The following is a 19959-nucleotide window of genomic DNA, read 5'->3' as shown; positions in this document are numbered from 1 at the left end:
TGAAAATAACTTACGTAGTCGAGTTACGTAGCCCACGTAGTCGAAGGTCTATTCAACGAAATCAAGGCATACCAAATTACAAGACGCTTAATAATAATAAAAAGTACAGTGCTCATATGAATAGAGTAGCAACTGCAGTATAATATACTTGGAAGGATAGGTGGAAATACAAGATAAAAAGGAAATGAGTTACAAGAAAAGAGAGTCTATGTGATAATGTCGAAATGTTTAACTGCCACAAGGCAAGGACATGCATTATTGGAAAATGTGGAGGGAAAGGGGACGAGAAATAAGCCAGTTGGAAAAAGTGTGTTGAGCAGTGGTGGTGGTTGATGTATTGAAGCCAGCTTGGGGCAGAAAAATGTAGAGCATATTAAACTGGTTCCCTGTGCGTCCAGACTCGAGTCATCAGCCACAAGCAGACTTGAATCTCTTATACACATTCCCAAATTTGGTTCGTAAACCACGCGCCAGCACGGAAGCTCTTAATAGATTATTCTCATTGAAACAAAAGTCCATAATAAAACCTTAATGTTAGTTCAAAAGAAGGCATATACAATTACAAAAACAACAATATTCTTGATTGCTACAAAATAGATTGAGTATTTGATTGAAAAAAAAAAACAATCCATATAAAGAATAATATTGAGCGAAGGCTGAGTAAGGTGCTGAGCAGAGGCGCAAGCGTTATGCAAGTTACGGAAGTACAGTGTGTAGACACTTCTTGAAATGGATGGAGCAATTAACATGCGTATTCATACATAGAAAGTACTTTGCTCTAGGGGTCGCAATTGGACGGGTCAAAACTCGGTTGACGGGTCAAGACTGATTTCGATATGGTGATGAAGGAAGTGTCAATCAGCCCGAACTTGAGCACTGGAAGTGCAAAACTCCATATATATATACAAAGCCTCCTAAGATGATGGCATGCAAATTTCTAACAGTGCTTGCAACATCTACGTTTTGTGTGACTATTTTAAAGTTAAAGGGTTTTGTGCCATCACAAAAGAATTCGCTTGGGCTCACACGTATTAAAGAAAGCATAATGGTTAAAGTGTGGCTGAAAATCGACCTCCCTATGTGCCCCTAATCCTTTCTTTTTCCCTTTTCTTATCACTTCTTCCTTTTTTCTTCGTTTTTCTTTTCTCAGTTCCTTTTCAGTCTTTTGTCAAGTCTCGTCTCTTACTGCCACCCTTTATTGTCCGTTCTCATTGTACTATTGCTGCTTCTTAACTCCTTTTACATATATTGCTTATAGCTTACTTATCCTTTACTCTTGAATATAAAAGATAATCCCACAATAAAAAGCATTTTATGTTATAGTTCTATAGCAGACATATTAATAACTACATCCTATAATATAATGATGCTTCCCAGCAAGAAGATTGACTACTTGAATACAAGTACCTCATACATATTATATGTATACACGGGTCACAACGGGTCAACGGGTCGGGTCAAGGGTTAGACGGGTTGACCCGCGGGTTAGAAAAGCATCAACCCGACCTGTTGACCCGTCCTCAACCCGCGGGTCGGTTTTGACCCGTGGGTCAGATTGCGAACCCTACTTTGTTCTTGCTGAGCCATCTGAGCAAAAGTGGTTTGCTAGCATGTTCAGCCTTGTATCTTTGGAAAGGTATATAAGGAGATCTTTACAAGAGGAATCGACAGTGAAAATTGCCTTTCAATCTAACCTTCAGTATCCTCTGTATTTACAATGCCTCAACAGCACCACAACTATCTCTCTCAAATATATAATCTCATTCCTCCTGTTCCTCTCAGCCAGCCGCTAATAGCAACAATCGGGCAGTCGGCGGCACCGGTCACGTCGCTAAATTGAACCTAGCCATGCAAGCATCCAGACAACGCACTCAAAGCACGACGCAGGAGCTTCGCCCCAATGCCACCAGGCTTGCATACTATCCCAAGATGAGCGAATTCTGCAAGTGGTGCGATGACATGAAGTTCCCTGAGCCTATTCGCTATCAAGTTAATGGTGATAAATTGTATTTGTTCCTTGAACAAGTTGTAAGTATATTTTATTATTAGCAACTAAAAGAAATTAATTGATCTGCTTAGACAAATTTCTATGGACTTCTTGCTTATACTTTATTGCATCTTGTATAGGTCATTGGCAGGATCCGTCGTCCCATAATCAGAAAACAATAAGAAGCCAATGCCGAAAGACAGACGAACGACCATCATGATCTCGAAACGGAACAGGAAGAACACGAGTTTTACATGATCGGTTTTAGTACGATTGAGCAGTACGTCAGTGCAATCATCCAGCTTTTCCACGACCAATGCGGTCTTCGATTGAACGATCCCAGTAATAACCCACGAATTCCAGATGTGAAGTCGTTGCTAAAAAACGAAAGGAAAAAGGATATCAAGAGACGCCATACAAACTTCAAAGATCGCGCTGCCGGATCCATTTTGGATGGATACTCAATGATTGAAGAACTGGCCAAAATCATCGATTACTTCCTGACGCGCGACAGATCCGAACACTATCGAAACGCAGTCATGATGTTGGTATCACACTTTGCGTTCATGCGTGGCGAGAATGTTCGACAAATCGAGTTGGTAGATATATATGTCATCCCATTGCAAGGAGAAGGACCCACGCCTGACAAGGAATGCCCTTGTTTGATTTTGCTCTTGGACCATGGTAAGACAAACCAGTTCGGTAAAGCAGAGCATGGATCGGCCGTCCGGTGTGCGCATGTCGAAACCTGTCTATGGATGGCTTTAGGATTATATTTTTTCCATCGTTGGCACATTCAAGGCGAACCATTCCCGCATATGACACGGCCTCAAACATGGTACAACATTAAACTCTGCAAGAGCGACCCTGCTGATTTAACCAAGAATGTCGAGCAACCGGCGCATTACAAGGCACTTAAAAAGGCATTCGACGCATGCAAGATCGTATCAACAGCCGTTACGCATGCAGGAAGGAAGTCGGGAGCAAAAATGGCGGATATGGGCGAGGCTGGCGATTCGGCTATCCGACGCGCAGGTCGATGGACAAGCGACGCGATGGAAGGATCCTATTTGACGAACTTACCTCGATGACAGTTGCGCGCAATGGCAACGTTTGATGCCAATGGAAAAACTTTCTGGTTACCTCGCGATGGCGTCCAACCATCAAAAACGTTACAAAAGAAGGTTTTCCCATGGGTCGACCAATGGCAAGAGAAGATCGATCAAGGCGAAGGCGATAAATGTGTTGCTGCCAACAGATTCCTCAAAATGCTACGCGTTTTACGCAAGACGTTCTTACAAGACTCTGTGCCAATGATGAAGCGCCACCCTCAATTATCTATCTGGAATGCCCCTATCTTCAGTGATCCGGAATATACTGCATTTAAGAAGTGAGTAATCAAAATGTGTATCGTATAAGTTAGACTGTTACATGATGTAGTTACTTACGATAATTTATATTACTCCAGTGATCTAGCGACCTCCATCGAAACGGCTCCCCCACCAGAGGACCTCACCTTATCAAGAGCGATGCCACAACTGCATGGTTTCTTACAGCAGATGTATACCGATCTTAATCAAAAGGTCGATCGCAACACACAATTGGTTGAAGAGCATAACCGCACATTCAACTAGTTTATAGGTGACCTTGCGAACGGACGCCTCACGATATCAGTTCAATGGACTCCACAATCTCAATCAACGAATATACCGGTCAATACTAAACCATCGGCTGCCAACTCTGCAGCTGCTACTGTCGCTCCATCCTTTGCCGCTCTAACTGACACCGCACCATCCATTGCCGACACTATCACCCCACAAATTCTGTATAATAACACGCCCATGCCTGCCATAACCTCTTCGTCGCTTTTCAGCACTGCTCAACTTCCAGACTACAGATTAAACGATGGTGTAGCAACAGTGACCGACCTTTGGCGCGGATGGCACGAAGGAATATCCGGTAGCCCAGCTATCAAAGACCTAGAGTTACAATGGAAAACAAAGTGGCGCAGGGACCAAGCTAGAAAGCTCAATTGTAGGAATGCGGTCATCAAAGGCGTCGAAAAGTTTATCGAATATCATAGTTTACAGTAGCAAAATGAAAGAGCTATACGCATGGTTGAGCTCTAGCGGCAAAATCCGAAGGTTGAGTGGTGCGCTGGAGGAGAACAAAAGCTAAGATCCTTGCATTTGGTGGGTGAAAATGTAGATAGTGGAAACATGTAGAGATGTTTCCTGGTATATAAAAAAGAGAGCTGTTGTCATGATATATCATATACAATAATAATAAATAAACATACAGTATCCATTATAATCAAACATGACAAAAAGCAACCCATAAGGTTGATCAATGTCGTGGACATCGGCACGGATCAGTCAACTAGGATGGATCGATCATGCTGCTCGTCAAAGTGCATAAACAAGGTACGTGTATTTAGCCAGTAATATTGCTCAGGACTTCAGGGTTAAATATGACATATTAACCCTGTCTCAGCAGCTAGAATTACCCTCTGTGGCGAGCATTAGTAGAACAATCTATATTTATAAAATAATCCAAAAATATAGAATAATAATTATACTATAGTTTAATTTTATACATTTAATAATTGATGTTTAAGGAGGATGTTTACTAGTTGAAGTTTTTCATCTAAACTAAGCTCAACAAAATATTTAAGGTTCACAAAAATTCCTCATGTTTACAAAATTATTATATTTTTAAAATTGAATATAAAAAAAATTGAATTTTAATTAAATATAAAAATATATTACAATGGATAACCAACAAATAGATGAAAAGATTAATAATGAAGTTAACAAAATTATTGTTAATAAGTGGGAATTTTTGGAATATAACTGGCCAATTGTTAATTATAATTACAAGCATCGTACAGAATTAAAACATATTAAAGGTATTGATGATATTAAAAAGATTTTAGTAGATAAACTTGGTCATATAGCTGTCTTTTTCTTTTTAGTTGTTTTATATACTAGCTGTGAATATCCTGGCCCTTATTTTGAAGTTGAAAAAGGTTTATTTTTATTATATCATTTAGTTTCTAGTGTTTCTGGTATTGAAATTAATAAGTTTATCCTGCAAACATCATTTCACAAATACTATAAAAAGTTTTGGATGGATGAAGATAACTATAAAAGGTTAAATAAAATTGTTAATGATTCTATAGAGAATATGTTTTCTTCTTTAACTTTAAGAATTTTATCTTCTTATAAATATAATCCACTACTTTTTAAACACATAACTTTTATAATAGATGGTCATGATTTAAGAATTAACTATGTTAATACTGATATAAAACATGAAAGATTATGGTCATATAAATTTAAAGAAAAATAGAGTTCGTACACAAATTGTTAGCGATATAAACGATATGATTTTATATGCTTCCAAAAGCGATTATTGCTCTGATAGTTCTGACGGAAGTTTGTTTTTGAACATGAAATTATATAAAAAAATATCTAAACAAGATGTATTGGCAACAGATGGTGGTTATACTTTATTTGTTAATCAGCTTATAGAACTTGGTACGGAAAAAGGATATGATTTATCTTTAAATAATTTTGTTTATCCTATATGTAAAGAAAAGAATGTAGATTTAACAGCAGAAGAAAGGCATTATAATGATGTTTTTGGTAGCTTCCGTTCAAAAATAGAAGACCAATTTGCTGCAATAGGTAATAAATTTTATAGATTTAATAATAATAAATCTATTGTTAAGATGGACAACATAAAGTTTTATAATCTTCAATTTCGTGTTGCTTGTTTATTAAAAAATATAAAAATATTTAGTGAAAAGTTTAATATTAATACACAAGCACATCATAAATTGTGGGAATCAGATAATTTTGAATTTCCACACGAAGCTAAATTAATAGATATAGTTATTAGCAATTCATCTGAGGCAAAAAATAAATTAGATGAAATGGTTAAATTACAGGAACAGTTTTTAAATAATTTTAAGTATAGATAATACTGATATGATTATTGATAATGAATACAGCGATGAAAATTATAATGATAAAGATGTTTCCAGCGAAGAAGATGTACCTAAATTCAATGAGAAAAAAATAAAAAGAAAAGGTAAAGGCAAAGGAACATTAATAGATATAAATAAAATTAGAAATAATTCAACTTCTAATATTTCTTATAAAATAGAATCTATAATAAATCATAAATTTGAAAATGATTCCTATATATTCCTAATTAAATGGAAAGGTTATAATGAATCCCAAAATAGCTGGATATCAATGAAAGATTTTAATGAAACCAATATGTTAAATAACTATATGAAAGTTAATAAATAACTTAGATAACTCGATACTCTACCCTTCCTAATAAAATTTTATGTAAGATATATTATTTGAGTATGTATAGTGGATAACGTCGGTTCCCATTATTGTAATAATCCTTTAAGTACATTTGCTAGGTTAAAACTTCTACTGTTGCATATATATATTTTTCTAGATTTTCTTTTTTTTATTCTTTTGTTATTAGTTTTATGTATAAAATCACCATTATTAACAATTATGCATGGTAAATTAGGATTTTCTATTTTTTTTATAGATTTTTTATTTTTTTCTTTGGAACATGAAGTTTACTATGTATAGTACAAAGGTAATCAGGTTTAGGTTTATCTCCATTAAGATTAGTATTAATTTCTCTGTGACACATATGGCCATTTTTCTTACCTCTTTTATGTATGTAAGTACACACATTTTCGCTTGTATTAACATACCAAAAATAATTATCTTTAACTTTATTAATTTCTTCGTTAATTTTTTTATTCATAATCATCTTCTTACTTTCAATATCTTTAATTAACATTTCATCTTCAAAATAATTATGCATAACCTGCTCCATTAAATCTTTAATAGAACAAATCATACTATTCTTATTAATAAGAAGTTCAGTATTTAATATAACCATTTGAATTTTTTATGCCAAATAATATGGGAGGTATTTATTTTTATATTTAAAAAAATTCAGTTTTTTTTTTAAATAAAATTTAACAGTATGCACGATTTCAAACTCCGAGAATAAAAAAAATTGTCAGCTAAGAAAAAATTTAAAGAAAATTTATTAACATCGTGTTAATGTTTATTCCTCTAAATTTGATATATAATATTTTTTTCTTTAAAATAATCTTTAATAATTTGTTTTTCATAAAAATCATTTTCTTTAACCCAAGAATTATCATTATTATCATAACCTTTCCATTTAACAAAAAAGGAATATTTATTATTTTCTATTTTATGTTCAATTATGTTTTCTATTTCATATATATTATCATCTTTATTTAGGTTTCTCAAATTTTTTATATTTTAATTTGATTTATATAATCTTTTTCTTCTTTTTTTAGTAACTTTTTTAATTTGGGATAGTCTAAATCACTTTCTTCAGTTATATAATTTTCATTTTCATTGTCATTATTATTATTATTAGTAGAATTTATATTTTCATCAATAATCATATTTTCATTTATATCTAATTTTAAAAAATCATTTTGTATTTCTGTTAATATTTTAAATTTATTAATCTGTTTCATTTCATTATTATAAAGAATATCAATTAATCTATTTTCTTGTGGAAAATCAAAGTTATCAGTTTTCTATAATTTATGATGTTCTTGTGTAATAATATTAAATGTATTTGAAAAATTTTCTATATTTTTTAATAAAAATGCTACTTTGATTTGTAAATTTACATATTTAATATCATCTGTCTTTAATGTTGAGTTATTATTACTAAATCTTTTAAACTTATTAAATAATTCTTGAAATTGATTTTCTATTTTACTTCTAAAACTTCCAAAGACTTTATTATAATATATTTCTTGTTCATTTAATTTTTTATTTACTTCTTTTCTAATTGGATAGAAAAAGTTATTATCATCTAAATCATATCCTTTATTATTGCATAAATCTTCAAATTGTTTTATAAACAAGGTGTAACCTCCATCAATAGCTATACAATCTTGCTTTAAAATTTTATTATATAATTTCATATTTAGAAACATCATACCATCATTAACTTTTCCACATAAATCACTATAAGATACATATATTACCATATCATTTATATCTGAAACAACTTGTGTTCTAATACCAGAACTTTTTAATTTATATGACTACCGTTTTTGTATTGATATATTTGGTTTATCGTAAGAAATAGAGCTATCATGTCCATCTAATAATAGTGTAATATTTTTAAAATTTTTAGGGGTTTTAATTAATGCTGATAAAATTCTTATTTTCATATTTGAGAACATATTTAATAGATAATAATTAACTTTTTTATTTAATGAATCATAATTTGTAATCCAAAATTTCTTATAAAATGCATAAAAGCTAGTATATGGAATATATTTTTTTATATCTTTACTAGTACAGGATTTTTCTTCTCCTAGCGGACGTTTGAACTTTTATTTCGGCAGAAGGGATTTAATTTTAGGCAGAGTAGACATGAATGTTAATCTGAGTGGACATGAATGAAAGTTAATCTGGACATGAGTATATAGGTGTTTTTTAGTTAATCCATCCTTAAATATCTCTCCTTTTATAGATCATAGCTCATCTATTATTAATGCCATTGCTATAAAACTTTGTAGGCTTATACAGATGATGTATATACATCTAAATATGTTTTTACTGAAGACAGTCACATTGCTTATTTTAGACACTACATAAGAGGATGTGTAAAAATCACTAAAAGTAGCTTTATTTAAGGTGGATTAAGACTTCTAGTAGGTGCAATATTGTAGCTACAGTGCTGTAAATTGCAGTACATGTATCTATCATATATGGCAGCAACATACTAAAACGGCAATAGCAGTCACATAGTATATAGGCTTTTTTTTAGAAAACTTTATTCTCAGAGCTATTACTAGCCAATGAGATGTACTACAGAGCTATGATAAGAATTCTGTTATATAAATCAAATGCTGTGCAGTCATTGGTAGGCTCAAAATTAGCAGTCACATTTCTAGATTTTTACTTTACATAGTAACTGATGACTTTTTGTAGAGAATTATTTTCTCAAAGGGGTTTCTTGTCAACTAAACACCCTACAGTGCCCTACTAAAAATCCTACTAATTAAGTCACATCTTAGCTAGCTACTCATATAATTGTTATGGCGATTCAACCACATTTTATTTTTCTCATTTTTTTTCATACTTATAAGTTGCTCTCATTTCGCTCTGAACAGAGAATACCATACCCCAATGTAGTAATGGAAGATACATTTTCTATTTTCCTTCCAAAAGAGGGCTTCTCAGAGGCCTCTATGGTGGCTCGCTTGCATCAATATGAAAGGAAACTGTCACTTGCAACAATAAAATATCGAAAGAAAAATATACTCTCTATTTTTCTTCTAATTTATCAGCTTTTATCATAAAAATAAACAATATTCCACTATAAGCTATTATTCGCCACCCAGCGAAGAAAGCATTGGTAGAGTAATTAAGACAGGGAATAAGCATAGTGTCAACCTATGTGCGAAGCACAAACCGAGCGAAGCGAAGAAAGCATGAGGAGAGTGATTAGGATAGGAATAAAGCACAAGTTCCTTATTCTGCCCCAACTTTAACTTTGGCCCCCCCAGTTTTCATTTTATTTTGAAAGTCAGATAGGTGAAGGGTAGCAGGCACAGAATAAAGGGACTTCGAGAAAAAATTGAGTGCAGCAGTATATGTTTTGTCAGCGATCAAAAAAAAGCATTGTAACTACATGGTGTGCCATTCATCTTGAGATGTTACCGACTAGGTAGCAGTTAGTCAAGGAACCTGGGCCCCAGCCTGGGTTCTACAAAGCTTATTAGGCCCAGCAGTATATAAAGGCTGGCTGGACTGGGAAAATAAAAAGTAACCTCTTTTCCACTGAATCATTCACTGACCTGGATAAACGTTCCCTATAGACAAGGCCCTAGTCTATAACACTTGGTAGCAGAAGTTTCGATTCATCAATCAACAGTCAACAAGTTATAAGCAAGTCAGCAAGAGCACGTGTAAGGCAAGCTGAACGAACAAGAACAACGTCAAGAAATAAAGCAATTCTGGTCAAGCTTTCTATCAACACCAGCAGACCAGCTATTGGAGAAATTTGCATCTTGGAACCAAGTGAAGAGAGTGCAAGACCCACATACTGGAGTAGACTCGTCTAGTCAAGCAAGTACCAGTAAACAGATTTATGTCATGAATAAGCAGAGAGCAACAGAAGGCGAGGACCCCGTTAAGTTCGCTTTGTTGAGATTAGAGTCAGTGAAAATTGGCTGGTTTGATAATCAAAAGGAAATTCAGATCTTACCTCGGCTTGACACTCCGATTCGGTTGATGAAGACTGACCTTCCAAGGATTGTTGAACTAGCTGGCGAAGCACGCAAAGTTGCGTTTTTACTACCATTTGCATTAGAATACGTATTCAGAACAATGGGCCACCATTACTTGACAACTGAAAGGGACCAATTTATTTCCAAGTACGAGAGAACCTTTAATGCATGCATAGAGCCAAACATTGAGGACTTCCTTAAACCTGAAAACCTGTACCATACAGCACTACATTGGATATCACCAGGACGGACATGGCGAGTATTACAAGCACTATTAGAAAGTGAGAGACTTCCTGATGCCTTCAAAATTCGTGCTGAATCTGCTCCGTCTGGTACTGCTATCATTGCAACAACTGTAGCTTGTATGAATGCCATGGACTCAAAGGGCATCACAAAGGCAGTGGAGATGGCTTCAAACACGGACTACAAGGACATTAAGGCGTACGCAAGGAAATTAAAGGAAAACCCCGGTAAGTATCACAAGGCATATTTTGCATATGGTATGGCTGCGTTGGACCCTCATGAGAAACTGGAACTTGAAACAATGAAGGACAAGGCCATTATGTTTGCACCAATTGCACAGGCATTCATTGACGTATACATGAGGACAGCAGATATGAATAGGGCAATGGCTCTCAAGAAGCATGCAATGCAAAATCCTATGCAGTTCAATGATTCCAAGGTATTATTCAAAGCGTGGAAACGCATTGGTGTACAATCCATTTCCCAAGCATTTGCAGGTAGTATTGACGAAACTACAATCATCACAGCTGAAGATAAGGCTGACAATGATAACAACAATGTTGCTTAATTCGCCATGTAGTATGTTAGGACACTAGATCATATATTGTTGTCTCATAGGAATATATAATCTTGGTGCTAATCTATAATCTACACACCCGGCAAAGGATTTTATAAATTAGGAAATAATTTTGTCTCCGATGGCAAATAACGAATGCTGATTGGCTAATACAGTGCATCGTGAAAAAATGAAGTGGGGGAGACTCCAAAATTTGAGGTTGGGGGTGCGATTTAAGGGGATTAAGGGGGGATTTCGGGTCATCTGATCCACCCCTACTCCTCAAACCACACATCTGTCGCACAATCGCTTCAAATCACTCGAAATTTCGCTTAAGTCATCACCCTCCGGTAAACCTGTCAAGCTGCCAGTTTTTTTTTTGTTTTTTTTTTCAAAGGAGGACAAAATCCCATCCAAGACAGCATAGCGGATAAGACATTTAACTTAAGTTAAATAGTGTGTCAATTCACTAAAAAACCTCCTCAACAGATAACCAACCGTTTACAAAAACATTACTTTGTCTTGCTGTAACAAATACCAAAGTGTGCCAAACTTACTGATGTTGATGTGCATCATGTCTTCATCAGAAGATGGGAGTGGTTGGAAATCCATTGGTTCAACGAGCCTCATATTTTCACTCATGGACATTTCGTGATAATCGTGAGGTCTATACAATATTGGATTACCTATGTCATCCTTTTTAACGTTTTCGTAAAGTGAGTTCTTGAAGTGATCTTTATATCCTTCATAAGGCTCTTCTTCTATCTCAAGCTGTGATTCAGCAATAGGTTTTTATATAACCAATTTGAGCGCGTTTCCTACTTTCTTAACACGACCAAGGTAATTGAGATATGAACCACTTGGCAGATGGTAAAGTTGGAAATGGCCTACCAAACCTTCAGTTATATTATGCGACGACTCGTTATTGTTTGAAAACTCACGGTCACCACCTAGATATAAATGCTCAAACTTAGGTCGCTCTTTGACCAAATTAATGATACCCCTTCCAGCTGATACCATTTGATTTGGATCCGATTCATCAGCATCAGATGGGAACCACTTACCACCGTCAATAATATGCCGGAATGCATTATATCGACTGAAGGAAACAAGCACATCGCGGGATGGATTTTAGCGGTTTGTATTAATAAGCCTCTCTCTGATAAACTTACTAAATTGCTCACCGCGCTCAGATTCGAAATGGACAGCAGACGCAAATCCGTCCAAATCGTCAAGCAGATGATAAAGTAGATGAAACTTCGGTTTACTTATAGAATGTGATCGCGACTTACGTACTTTTGCAAATGCCTCCTCCATCTCATCCAGAGCCTTATGAAACGATACTATTTTATAATAGACAAGCTTTTTGTAATGCTCAAAGCTTCCTTTGATGCTACGCATATAGAACAGCGAGAGTAATACCCCTTGTATGACGAGACATTTATGAAGTGCCTTAAGAACTTCAAGTCGTGCTGGATCCATAGTACTCCATTCGTTTTTAAACATACGGTTGAAGATAGTGGGCAGCTGTTGACCAACAATTTTGTAATCACGTCCAACAAAAGAACCGTTGTTTTGTAGATTGGGATGAATAATCATTAGTTTTAAATTATTAATTATATATAATTTAAGGAAAGTTTTTATTATTGAAAACACGTAATAGGCTTGGACACCCTCACCAACCCATTACCTCTAAATATCATTGATAAGTTAGTTTTCGTCCTTTGTCCTCAACTAAAGGAGGGGATGCTCATTACCATTCCGCCGATCATATTATTCATTAATATATTTTACTTTTTATTTTACTATTTTTAATTTATTATGAATAATATGTTTTGGTTTCTTTTTTTTACAATAGTAAAAATTATTAATATTTTTTTTAATAAATAAATAATGATAAATAATTTTAAATTTTATATATTTTTAAATTATTTTTTAATATCTTAAATATATAAATATAAACTAACAAATTATTTATATTAAATATCAAATTATACTTTATTTATTATATATAAATTAATAATACATTTTATTGTTATAATTTATTCATCTGGTACCAACTATCCTACCAAAGGCTTTGGATTCATAGTTTTTCAATTGGGTGCCAAGATCTCGTAGCTCGACCTGTTTCAAATATGAGCAAGTGTCCGTCATTAGATACTTTGTTATACCAAGCATCATATTATGCAAAAGCTCATTTGGACAGTCTTTTGTTATGTCGAAAGCTTTCAGTTCCAGCAAAGCTTCACCACCAGAAAAGCTGACACCAAAGTGATCAGCAGTTTCTTCGCGCCCTCCTATGTTTAACTTCATTTTAGTTTTATCTCTATGATAGAGGATGCTCAGCAGCTCTTCTTTGGAGCGTTTCTTAACGCTAATATGGTCGTTAGCAGTTGTCCGCTCGTCGTTTTTACGTTTTCTGAAGAAACATTTACGGCAAGGATACGAGGCTGACTGGAACCTTTTCGGGCAAGATAGCTCTCCATAAGCAGGGTTTTCTGCCGTGATCAGGTTGAGTGGTGCAACGACTAAGACTTTGCTACCTGTACCTGCATCGTACATCTCTACACCTTCCTCTAACTCCTTCAGGTCATCCACGATTGAGCGCACAATTTCACCACTCGACAATCGATTATGTACGCATATCAGGTGCGTGTTTGCTTGTTTGTTGCGCTCATCCAAAGGAAGCGCGGCTGGAACCATAGAAAACGATTCAAACTTGTTCCATTTTTTTGAACGATCCCCACTCGTATCGTCCTGAAACATATTCAAAGGAATAATTTTAACAGGAAGTGTAGTATTATAACGGAACCGAAGATTGAATGCTGGATGGCTTCTAACATTCACTTCTTCAGGTAAAGAACTATGTCCATTTTCGTCCAAACAAAAAGAATATAGAGGGATGCTCTGCAAGTAATCATTGTGATCAGCTAGGCGATAATCACGCAACTTAATTGCATCTGATATGATATCGTCTGAACCAGCTATACGATAACAGACACACAATGATCCATTCGTCGTTCTTTCTAATAAAAAAATACAAGCATCTGCCATGATTTCACCATTTTTCGTGTAAAATCTTGAGAGCTTGTACCCTGTTGTCCACGAATATCTTGTGGCCTAGGGTATTGTGTTATCATATACAACATCACCTACCCAATACATAAACTCTTGACCATCTACATTCATTGTAACATTAGGGTGTTGAAAATATGGATTGGTTTTCCATTTATCACCCTGCGTTAGTGAGTCTCTAATGCCTTCAGTATAGTCAGGCAGTGCACTCAACTTTTGCGAAATAGAAGGATTAGCATTGATGATCTTCAAAGTAGTGGACGGCTTTTGAAGATGGGTATTACTAGGGACACTCCAAAAAAATGACTCGACACTCCATTTTTCCTCAAATAAACCAAATAGTTACACAAAAATAAACAGATGCTCTATAAATATACTAACAAAGGACTATTAAAGGAAGAGGAGTATTTGGAGTGTTGCAATCGCCACGATGGCGTTGTAGGCGTTTGGAGTGTTTGGAGTGGTTGGAGTGTTTTTTGGAGTGTTTGGAGTGTCTGGAGTGTTTAAAGTGTTGCAATCGCCATGATGGCGTTGTAGGCGTTTGGAGTGTCTGGAATGTTTAAAGTGTTGCAATTGCCACGATGGCGTTGTAGGCGTTTGGAGTGTTTGGAGTGTCTGGAGTGTTTAAAGTGTTGCAATCGCCATGATGGCGTTGTAGGTGTTTGGAGTGTCTGGAATGTTTAAAGTGTTGCAATCGCCATGATGGCGTTGCAGGCGTTTGGGGTGTTTGGAGTGTTGCAATTGCCATGATGGCGTCGTAGGCGTTGAGCTTGTGAAATTTTTAACTACTGCGATGACTGATAAAGCTACGAGATGTCTATTATATAAGTTGACAAGTTTTTAAAAGAAAAAGGATAAATCCCCTTTTCTTCCTCTCTCCCTTTTCTATCAAAATGAGCGCTACAAGAACAGATACCATGGTCGATCTTATTGGCACCAAATATGATTCGAAAAATCAGCTCCGAGCAAAGGTTCAAGAGATGGCCCTAAAGAATCAGTTTGCAACATCCACCAAGCGCAGCAACAGTCGAAATATCTACATCCACTGTGTCCATGGGGGTGTCTACAGGAACTGTCATGACATCGACGATGATGAACGTGAAAGACTGGTATCGACACAGAAGACCGGTTGTGCTTGGGAGCTCTTTGGCTCATACATACAGAAAATCAAAAAATGGGTGATTAAACGTGTCAGCAGCGCCGACAGCCACAATCATTTATTTGACAGTAACGCAGCAGCATCTTACCATCAACATCGAAAGCCAACAGCTGATATTGCCAGTCGCATCTTGTCAATGACAGAGACTTCTATCAAACCAGCCAAGATTTGTCAAGAGTTACAAAACAACGATGAAGGCACAATCGTGACAATCAAGGATATTTACAATTTCCGCCATAAAATATTCAAGGACGACAAATCTGGCGCATTCAGCAAACTATTCAGCTTCTTGGTCAGCAATCAATATATCGTAAGATATCGCATAGATAGGAAAACGGAAACATTGGAAGCATTGTTCGTTACGCATCAAGTTGGCTTGGAAAAAGCAAGGCGATTTAAAGAAGTCATCAGTCTCGATGCGACGTATGGAACGAACAACAGCAAGATGCCGCTAATCAACGTTGTTGGGATCAGTAACCTTGGTACGACGTCGCTACACAATATATTAATTGCATCAGCAGTCGTCGTCAATGAAAAAACCGACTCCTATCTGTGGGTTATGAGGACCATGCGTGATACTATTTGGCCCGAAGGTGATGTCGGTATCTTCATTACTGATAACGAGAAGGCGCTCATCACTGCCATCGATACTATCTTTCCGAAATCGATTCATCTTTTATGCGGTTGGCACATGGCGCAGCATTTGATCTCTCAGTTCGGTGGCTGCTTTCCGAAGAAAAGCGAGAAGTACAAGCAAGTCAAGAGCGTTGTGAATTGCTTGATTTACAAGTACAAAGACGAAGAGAAATTCGAAGAAGCAATCAAGGAATATCGCCAACTAGCGGAGGATGCAGCAGCAGCAATGATCGAACAGGCAGAAAAACAAGACATCAAAAAGGCTGAAGCAAAAGAAAAGAAGCTGAACGAAAAAGAAGAAAACGATGAAGAACAAGAAAAGAAGCCGACAAAAAAAGAGGAACTGCGAAACAAAAAAAGGGAAGACAAGGAAATGAAAAAAAGAAACAAAATCGCAGTTGCCCGTAAGACAAAAATCATCAAGTATCTCGAAAGGTATGTATCTCTTACTTTGTAATGGTTTGCTTGAAATTATGTAGATTAAGTATGTGATAAGGGTGATTTAGTTAACTCACTGTACCCTCGCGTTATTTTACGTCTAGTGTGCTCACCTACAAGGATAAATGGGCTGCACCGCAGGCTGGAAAGCAGTTCAACCTTAATGTGCGAACCACATCACGAACAGAAGGGACTCATTGGATCATCAAAGATACTATGCAAACGACGGGCAGCCTCTATCGCACGTTTAAAGCTATTAACGAAGTCATGAAGAAGACAGTAAGCATTCTATATTCTCACTCATCTCCGGTCTTTGCTATTCAATTTATATGTAGCGATATGTAAATAAGCTAACTTTAATGCTTAAAAGTTTGAAACAGAAAAGATGGACTTCATACACGAGCTTCGCAACACTCCACTTTTCACAAAGCGTGAGAGTGCAGCTTTAAGAAACCTTTTCGGCCATGTCAGTTTCTTTGCTTTGATCCGAATTCGAAAGGAGCTTGACCGTGCGTGGAAAAACGTAGGCAATGAAATCAATTGCGACACGTTGGATTGTATTTGCACGAGTAGAATCAATTTTGGTTTACCATGCCAGCATATGATCAACCTAAACGGTCCTGCTGTTGATTTGAACGAGATTCCTAAACGTTGGCTTCTACAGTATGATTCAGGTATGTACTATTATACAGCTTCATCTACTAACAATAGCATGTTGTCGATACCCTCTCATATGAATGTGCTTCCTGTGTATTATATAGCTCTATTTGAAATTAAAGATCCAGCGGTATTAGTTGACCATCAGATGGAGAAGCTCGTTACAAACTTAAAGAACAAAATCATTTCCCTGGAAACCGAACAAGAGAAAGTCAATCTCTTATCCCGTTTTGAGGAGATCCTTGAGGAAGACGTTGAGACTGTTGATCTCGCTGAAGTCACGTTTCCTGAGCCAGTTGCTACGAAAGGAAGGCCCAAGAATACGAAGGACAAAAGGATCCCATCTTCTTTTGAGACCGAAAAGAAAGAAGAGCTGCTTAATGCTGCTGGTAACGATAAGCCTAAAAAGGCCCTTCAAACCAGCGAAGTACAACACGACGACTATGTCCTTTCAACATCGAAAAGGGATCAAGAAACTGTGTATTTGGAACGTGCTCGTAAAAGGTCAGTCTTTTTGTATTCAGAACAATTCTTCGTCATATGTACTATTCCCATTTTATATTAATAAATGTATATATGATTGTACATATAGGATTCGTACCGAACCTAAACCAGAGTCTTTCTCCTTTTTAGTTCACCCAGATATCCCAAGGGATTGCATTCATGGGACAGTTAATATTGCTTCTGACGGCTGGTGTGGCTTCCGCACCATCGCGCATTGCGTCAAAGGAGACCAAGAACAATTCATGACGGTCAAAAGGGAGATGCTAGAGTGCCTGCACAAAAACAAGGACAGATATTCGAAGTATTTCATCAGCATGTATGACCTTGCTCGCCTCGAGGAGACGATCGCTTTTGGCCTTGACTACACCCGCAACACTGAAGGCAAATATCCAAGGTGCCCCAGCAAGCATTGGTTCTACACTCCTAGTTGTGCTCAACTTGCTGCTGATACATACAGACGACCTATTGTTGTGTATCCGGACAGAGATGACAAAAACGAAGATGGAATGTACTGTACGGCGCCATTGTTGTTTGTACCATTTGAAGGACCAGGAACGAATGCTCGACCGTTACCTCTTATCATGCAGTTCGTTTCAGGATGTCATTGGGCGACATTAGAAATGAAAACTGCAAAGAAACTACAATGGCCTTTTATCGAACGATCGGTTGTAACAGCTTGTGAAAAGATGGGTCACATGCATGATTTGTGCAAAAAAGTTTGGAGATATTTGGACATCAAAAAGGTCAACATTGAGGAAAATGTTTAGAAAGAAACAATTTTTATAAATAGTTTTTTCTTATGCATCTGTGTGATGCTATCACATATCATTACCCTATTCCTTTTATATCAATAATATGATAACATTTCATATACATATTTATGATAAAATCAATAAATATCAACTCAAGCTTTATTTCGCTCTTAGCACTCCATTTTGCACTCCATTTTGCACTCTATTGTCTACATCCTGCACTCCAACATCAGAAGGTCCATCAAGCGATATATTTATAGAGCAACTGTTTATTTTTGTGCAACTATTTGGTTTATTTTGAGGAAAAATGGAGTGTCGAGTCACTTTTTTGGAGTGTCCCTAGTAATACCCGTTAGTGATTCATCACGTACTTGTGACAGCAGTCTCAAAACAACCGCAAACGCTTCTCGCGGTGATCTCCTCTGCCATAAATGTGGTTTAGTAGGAGCCATTTGCGCTCGACATAATATCCACAAATATATTTGAATCTGGAGAAAAGTAAGTAGTGACAATGTTGACTGCTGTTACTCATTTTTTTGCTCTTCCTTACTTACGATATCGCTTGAAATCGTCGAAAATACAGATTCAAGTATGCCCTTGCCATCATTCACGTCTTATTGCAAAAACCAGGCGTGAAAATCGAGGCATTGATGTATGACATCGCTCGTCGAATCAAATTAGCCATACAAGTATGTACTGTAGTATACTATTATTTTATTATACCACTTCGAGGGCTACTTAGTGAGCTTTTCTAAAATTTACAAAATGTTGTTTGATACATGTAGGACAATTTTCCCGAGCTCAGGGACGAAGATAACACGAAGATCGCAGTTAGCGTTTTTCACGCGTATGCACATTTGATAAAGTGCCAAGTCGACTATAACCCACGTTATGTCAAAGGGTTTGGTTTGACCGATGGAGAGGGCATGGAACGACTTTGGTCGTATCTGGGACAGTTTGTTTCCATCACCCGACCAATGAGCGCAAAAAACAGAGTACTGACGCTCTGTCATGCGGTATCACACTTTAAGCAAACTTATTTTTCGAGATTACGTAAGTTGGTTTCTGTAGAAAATATTATTCTATCTAGTCCAACAAACTATCTATTTGTTTTCATCAGCGATAAACTTAACACGCCGCAAAAAGTATGTAAACGAGATACTTTTAAAATCACTATCGTATCGTTGATAAAGAAGTAGCGGAGCAATCAAGAGCTCTAGACCGAACGGGATAGATTCTCCCAAAGAATACCAGCGATCATTCAGTGCTGCGAACTCAAATAGAACATAATGAAGAAAAATTCGTCCGAAGTCTTAGGTTAATACATAGTCGTCTACATGTAAACTTGTCGATACTAATTATGCACATGGCAACAGGGGATAAATCCGACGAGGTTATCCCAAGATTGAAACAATTACTATCGCATGAAGAAACTCTTGATATCTTGAAGCAGCTTCCTCCCTTCCTTATATATATACCGGGAAAGTTACTTAGTAAATCTAACTACGTCGACTACGTTGCAAAAACCGGGATACACCTGTATAGTATAATAGCTTAACTCTTTAACTTAAAAGCATGTACATATACAAGTACGACACGACTACGTCGACTACA

General features: G+C 36.3%; 4 protein-coding genes across 4 annotated transcripts; 2 read left to right on the top strand and 2 right to left on the bottom strand.

Moving 5' to 3' along the window:
- Positions 1-10191: 10191 nt before the first annotated feature.
- On the top strand, positions 10192-11136 carry BDB00DRAFT_880486 (uncharacterized protein; the record flags this gene model as incomplete). Its single annotated transcript, XM_053127998.1, has 1 exon — positions 10192-11136. One exon carries the CDS (start codon positions 10192-10194, stop codon positions 11134-11136), a length of 945 nt encoding a protein of 314 aa, XP_052972170.1.
- A 457-nt stretch (positions 11137-11593) lies between these two features.
- Positions 11594-12723, bottom strand: BDB00DRAFT_793810 (uncharacterized protein; the record flags this gene model as incomplete). Its single annotated transcript, XM_053121256.1, has 6 exons — positions 11594-11649; positions 11682-11791; positions 11947-12011; positions 12297-12391; positions 12417-12467; positions 12633-12723. 6 exons carry the CDS (start codon positions 12721-12723, stop codon positions 11594-11596), a joined length of 468 nt encoding a protein of 155 aa, XP_052972169.1.
- Positions 12724-13170: 447 nt separating this feature from the next.
- BDB00DRAFT_880485 (uncharacterized protein) lies at positions 13171-13827 on the bottom strand (the record flags this gene model as incomplete). The annotated part of the gene is made up of 1 exon (XM_053127997.1): positions 13171-13827. The coding sequence occupies one exon, from the start codon at positions 13825-13827 to the stop codon at positions 13171-13173; it is 657 nt and encodes a 218-aa protein (XP_052972168.1).
- A 5099-nt stretch (positions 13828-18926) lies between these two features.
- BDB00DRAFT_740663 (uncharacterized protein) lies at positions 18927-19310 on the top strand (the record flags this gene model as incomplete). The annotated part of the gene is made up of 2 exons (XM_053118455.1): positions 18927-19086; positions 19159-19310. Coding segments are annotated over 2 exons (312 nt in total), but the record flags the coding sequence as incomplete, so codon positions are not given.
- Between the last annotated feature and the right edge of the window lie 649 nt (positions 19311-19959).

This window comes from Zychaea mexicana, assembly GCF_025766255.1.
Source record: "Zychaea mexicana strain RSA 1403 chromosome Unknown BDB00scaffold_258, whole genome shotgun sequence".
In the NCBI taxonomy this organism is placed as follows: Eukaryota; Fungi; Mucoromycota; class Mucoromycetes; order Mucorales; family Lichtheimiaceae; genus Zychaea; species Zychaea mexicana.
The sequence above is the reverse complement of the archived record's forward strand: the minus strand, read 5'-3'. Positions and strand labels throughout refer to the sequence as shown.